The 6,222-nt window shown below is 39.7% G+C and overlaps 1 protein-coding gene across 4 annotated transcripts in view; it reads right to left on the bottom strand.

The window, feature by feature from the left end:
- Positions 1-1,470: 1,470 nt before the first annotated feature.
- The window catches only part of cntfr (ciliary neurotrophic factor receptor), a 323,782-nt gene continuing 319,030 nt past the window's right edge, over positions 1,471-6,222 (bottom strand). For all 4 annotated transcript variants that reach the window (XM_063014160.1, XM_063014161.1, XM_063014162.1 and 1 more), the window contains 2 exons: positions 5,407-5,533; positions 1,471-2,550 (listed from right to left, as the gene is read on the bottom strand). In XM_063014160.1, coding sequence (XP_062870230.1) covers position 2,550; positions 5,407-5,533 — 128 coding nt within the window. In that variant the 3' untranslated portion in view covers positions 1,471-2,549. The remainder of the gene's footprint in view (positions 2,551-5,406; positions 5,534-6,222) is intronic.

Raw genomic sequence — 6,222 nt, 5'->3', positions numbered from 1 at the left:
TGGGGAGTTACATTTCATTGAGGGACACATGAACTCCAATATGTACTGTGAAATACTGAAGCAGAGCATGATCCCCTCCCTCCTGAAACTGGGTCGCAGGGCAGTGTTCCAGCATGATAATGACCCCAAACACACCTCTAAGACGACCACTGCTTTATTGAAGAGGCTGAGGGTAAAGGTGATGGACTGGCCAAGCATGTCTCCAGACCTAAACCCAATAGAAGATCTTTGGGGCATCCTCAAGTGGAAGGTGGAGGAGCGCAAAGTCTCGAATATCCGCCAGCTCCGTGATGTCGTCATGGAGGAGTGGAAAAGCATTCCAGTGGCAACCTGTGAAGCTCTGGTAAACTCCATGCCCAGGAGAGTTAAGGCAGTTCTGGGAAATAATGGTGGCCACACAAAATATTGACACTTCAGGAACTTTCACTAAGGGGTGTACTCACTTTTGTTGCCAGTGGTTTAGACATTAATGGCTGTATATTGAGTTATTTTGAGGGAAGAATAAATTTACACTGTTATATAAGCTGCACACAGACTACTTTTCATTGTGTCAAAGTGTCATTTTGTCAGTGTTGTCCCATGAAAAGATATACTTAAATATCTGCAGAAATGTGAGGGGTGTACTCACTTTTGTGATACACTGTATAAGCACTTTGTAGTTCTACAATTACTGACTGTAGTCCATCTATTTCTCTGCTAGCTTTATTAGCCCCCTTTCATGCTGTTCTTCAATGGTCAGGGCCATACAGAGTAGGTATTATTTGGGTGGTGGATAATTTTCAGCACTGCAGTGACACTGACATGGTGGTGGTGTGTTAGTGTGTGTTGTGCTGGTATGATGAAAGTCTAGAAGATGACCAACTCAAACAGCAGCAATAGATAAGCGATTGTCTTTGACTTTACATCTACAAGGTGGACCAACTATGTAGGAGTGTCTAATAGAGTGGACAGTGAGTGGACATGGTATTTTAAAACTCCATAAGCGCTGCTGTGTCTGATCCACTCATACCAGCACAATACACACTAACACACCACCACCATTGTCAGTGTCACTGCAGTGCTGAGAATGATCCACCACCTAAATAATACCTGCAATGTGGTGGTCTTGTGTGGGTCCTGACCACTGAAGAACAGAGTGAAAGCAGACTAAAACAGTATGTAGAGAAACAGATGGACTACAGTCAGTAATTGTAGAAATACAAAGTGCTTCTATATGGTAAGTGGAGCTGATAAAATGGACAGTGTGTGTAGAAACAAGGAGGTGGTTTTAATGTTATTCCTGATCAGTGCATATTTATATAACATTTGCATACTTGAATTGCTGTGATATGACCCTGATATGGCTGCTTGTCTGTAACTTGGCCTTTATACAGCAGCAAGGACAAAATATTGCAAAGAATAAAAGCATCATGAAATACAAATAAAACTGCAGAATTAAGGAACGGTCAAAGTCATTGTGAAATGGTCACATTTAATGAACAACCTCTTGTTTTATATACATCTATAAAAAGAACCCAGATACAGGTTACAAGAATCTAATGCTAATACATACATTATTAAATAATAAACTTTTTTTCGATGTTAAAGATACATATCGTAGTTTACAAAATATGATCGTGAATTAAGCAATTGTGAATGAAAAAAAAAAAAAACTAAAATGCTATATGTAAGTTTTTAATTAAAAATAATTATAATATTCCTTGAATAAAGCAACATAAAAAAACTGTCACTGGCCATGACAACTGGAGTCTGATGTTGAAGTGATTGGTGTTGGCGAGTGACCAGTGGTTTTTACAAAGAACCAGTAAATGATCTGAAACAACGAAATTGTTTTCCTGTCAAAAAAATCCATTATAAGATGTGTAAGACATGTTTAAACGCGTGTGTGTGAGAGCGTCTGTCTTTCAGCCTCTCGATAACAAAAGCCAAATGCAAGAAAAGAAAGCTACGTGATATAAACAATCCTAATCAAATGATGACCTTTATTCTAGGCTTGTTAGTCCTCAGTCTATGTTACGGTTGCTGGATGGAGATTTTGCGCTGCAGCTTCCAGTCCCTCGCACAGACACAGGCTTGGGGAAGCTAAGGATCGTGGGAAACTTAACATTCCACGTCTTTGGCATGACCGATTAGCTGTATGCTGCTGAATTTCATGACACACACTTTGAGCCCGTACCATCATCTCCAATGTGTGAAAGAAATAAAAAGGCTCCGATTGTTTAAAAAAAGGCAACGGGAAGGAGAGACGGATGTTTTCTTTTGTTGTGCTGCGATGAGACAAAAGCCGTGTTCCGAGTTCATGTCCCCGTATGTTTGGCCTCCTGTATGTTTGAGTCCTGTGTCTGTGCTCACTCCACCTTCAGCCACGCCTCCAGAGATGCTGTTGCATTTTCTTTTCTCCCCCATAATGTCATCATTAATTAACTGTAGATTTTTTTCATTATGTGAGAGAGAGGGAAAAAAACTTGAATTAAATTATCAATGCACGATATCCATTAAGATGTGCAAAATAGAACTAGAAGACCTTCCACAGGAATGAATTATAAACATCTGCAAAAGAAGAGAAGAAGGGAAATGGGTTACAATTAGGTACACGATCTTCTCTAACAGTTAACAGTCTGACGTTCTTAATTATTTTCAGTCTGTAACATACTGTAACAGACTTAATAAATACATCACGTGAACCAATGACTAGACTTGATCATTGCCAAATAGACATATTTAAGAAGAAAAGCCACATTTAGCTATTTTTAATACCAGAAAATTGCTAAATTAATGCCAAAGCTTTAAAAAAGCACTTTTTCCCCCAAACCATTGACATCTAGACCAAACAAGATAACTGGTAAACTTTTAACAACTCCTAAAAAGGTTGGGTTTTTAAAGTGAATGCCATTGGTCTGTCCATTCTCTGTCTTTTTTGTAAATAGAGTGAGGATATAATAACAGCTTTTTAAAAGCTTAAAGGTATTTATTTATTTTATTAGGATTTTTAACGTCATGTTTTACACACTTTGGTTACATTCATGACAGGACAGGTAGTTACTGGTTACACAAGATTCATCAGTTCAAGTCTTTAATGTCAATGACAATTTAGTGTCTCCAATTCACCTCACTTGCACATCTTTGGACTGTGGGAGGAAACCGGAGCTCGCAGAGGAAACCCATACAGACACAGGGAGAACATGCAAACTCAGAGTTCGTGCTGACCGCTCCACCTGGGAATCAAACCTAGAACCTCCTTGCTGTGAGATAACAGTGCTACCCACTGAGCCACCATGCCACCCCTCAAAGGTATTAATCAAGACAGTTCTAACTTTTTATATGCTGCATTTCATCTTAACCATGTTATGGTGCATGGAACTTGTTTTTTAAATACAATATCTCACATCTAAAACAGATGTATACATATTCTAACTTTACTTACTATTGGAGTGTTTTCTGTCTGCATATAAGCAAGCAGAAGTGGGTAGGATGCCCAAAAACATGTGTTGTCTGGCTGTTCAGTCCTGTTCTGATCAGAACATGGTATAGCCACTGCACACTCCTGGCTGCACAAGGTTTTCATCCCAGCCAAGCCAAAACTTCACCCAAAAACATTTATTTAATCACTTCTTCAAAATATTTGTTTAGATGGATCTGGTGTACTTCCTGTATAGTTGAAATAAGAACCTGCTGCCACAACAGTCCTTTTAAAAACATGGGACACCTGGCACAGACAATTCAGGGTTTGATCCTACAAGGTGTAATGATCCAAACACTAACCCTGATTTCACAGTTTCACACCTCCACAAAGACAGTAATGCAGTGAATACAGCACCAGTTCCTCTGACATGCTGAGAGATTTGTACTAATAGAAGCACAGAATTGGGTCTGTCTGACCCCTGCTTCCTATCAGTGGATGCTGGAATTGCTAGGCAGACGTCTGTGATGCTGTCCCGAGATTCTCCCCAGGCCATTACTGACCGACCAATTAAATTCCTTTCTGGCAGCTCAAAAAGAAGTTTGGGCTAAGCTGTTTCTATCTCTGTATGTAAGGGAAGACACAATTTGGTGGTGAGCCACTTTTTTTTATTGATCCCTGCTCTATAGGTCGCTCTGGTCTATCAAGCTACAAGGTGACACAGTTGCACATCTCGGTCTTTGAACAGAAGCGCGGCCTGCTGATCCTCTGCATGAGTTAGCTTTAATTAGAGCTTAGCTCATTATGTAAACATACAGAGATCTGCATGAATAAGCGCACTGTAAACATGCATACACCCAGCTAATAAATCTCCTGCTCGTTATTTGACTGACCCTGTTGACTAACGGCTATTGGGAATCAATCAGTTTTACTGATCTTATGGTGTGTAGGTTAGGTAGTCCCCTGAGGTTCATGGGAGATGGGGACATGTTGACGTCCTAAACAGAATGTTTAATAGTCTAGGACAGGACAGACTTGCAGTGGTTCCTTCCAACATGACAGTACAGTATAAAGTGTCAAGCATGGTTATTTTTGGTCATCTGTCTGTGTGCCAGGTTAAATTTGATCCCATTTAATACATGTGAGGTGATATTGTTTTTTTTTTTTGTTTTTTTTTCACGGTTTTGGTTTGCAAAACTGCTTGAAGTAAAAATACAAAGTGCCCCAAGTATCAACTCAGAAGCTGCTATGCTAGGCCTGCACATGAAAGCTTATCTTGGTGGGTCATTTCAAAACCATTTGACCTTCTCAACCAAAAAAAGACAACAATATATACCGATTTAAAACACCTGTGCTGTGGGGTGCTATAAAAAATGTAATGCTTGAGAATTCCAAGGGCCTAGAGTAGAAATTGGACCCGAGAGAACTACATGGGAGGAATTAAGCGGTTAAAGGGCTACATCACTATTACAATCCCTGCCCAGTGAAAGTCCAGTGGTTAACACCTAGCTAACTGGAAGCTTGAAAACCAGTTTTTATAGTAATTAGCTAACTATGATCTAGCTAAGGCAAACTAGTCTTTCTTGTGGCCCATAGCTACTATTTAGGAAGGGTTATGAGAAGTAAAATTGACAATCAAGACATCTTTTAAAGTGCTGCTCGTCCAACGTCATATAATGGATCAGGATCACTTGATGAACTCTAAATGCTCTATTCAGTTTGCAAAGATTGCATGTGACGGGCTAGTGTCACTCTGATCAACGGAAAGCAATCCTTCTAACCAAGACATCATGACCAGTTATGTTTTATCAGACTTCAGGTCATATGACATAAAAGACATCATAAGAAACTCTCAACAATAGAGTAAAACCCAACAAAGCTGACACGTGAAGAAAATCTATCTAGGCCAGATTTGCTTGTAGTGAGTGTAGCCTAAATATCAGGTTCATTTCTTTCTGACATAGAATTCTGATTAATGTGGGTCTGATATAGAAATCTGCACATACCACATGTACATGGACAGCAGGAAGCACACCAGGAGGACATGGGATGAGCAGATGAGAGCAGAGCACTGTCCTCTGGGGACTCCCACTCTTGGCTTGGCTGAAGGTGGAGCAGCAGATGGCGTGGTTTCTGCAGAGAACATACAAACATTTTTATTTTCATGACATTAACACATGGCAGGAAGTTTTTTCGTGCAATTTGGAGAACTTGGTTCAATTAGTGGCAGAGCTGTTGCTGAATGTGCACCAATAATTTGCCTTAAATAAAAGAATAAAGTAAATAAAGCTATGTTTAGTCTCCGCATCCACACCTAGCACTTTATTAGGTACATCTATCTGGTACCTACATTTTTCGATGATTTAATTTGATTAACTTTGTGGTTGTACAATTACTGACTGTAGCGCATCTGTTGCTCTGTACACTTTGTCATCCCCCTGTTCACTATTTTATAATCACTGACCAGATGTTATTTTGGGTGATAAACCATTTTTCCCCACAATGACCCTAACAAGGTAATAGCATGGTACAATGTGTTGTACTGGTATAAGCGTATCAGGTGCAGCAGTGTTGTTGAGATGTTGGGACCAGTTGGCAGCTTAGCAGTTAAGGTACTGGACTAGTGAACACAATGTTGCTGGTTTAAGGTTGCCACTGTTGGGCCACTGAGCAAGGGTCTTAACCTTCAATTGCTTGGACAAGATATACTGTCAAAGTACTGTAAGTTGCTTTGGATAAAAGCGTCAGCAAAATGCAGATAATATAAATGTACATTTTTACATTTGCTAAAAACTGTATTTAAAAATTCCAACAACACTGCT

This window comes from Trichomycterus rosablanca, chromosome 18, assembly GCF_030014385.1.
Source record: "Trichomycterus rosablanca isolate fTriRos1 chromosome 18, fTriRos1.hap1, whole genome shotgun sequence".
Taxonomy (NCBI): Eukaryota; Metazoa; Chordata; class Actinopteri; order Siluriformes; family Trichomycteridae; genus Trichomycterus; species Trichomycterus rosablanca.
Note: the sequence above shows the minus strand (reverse complement) of the source record. Positions and strands in the feature narration are given on the sequence as shown.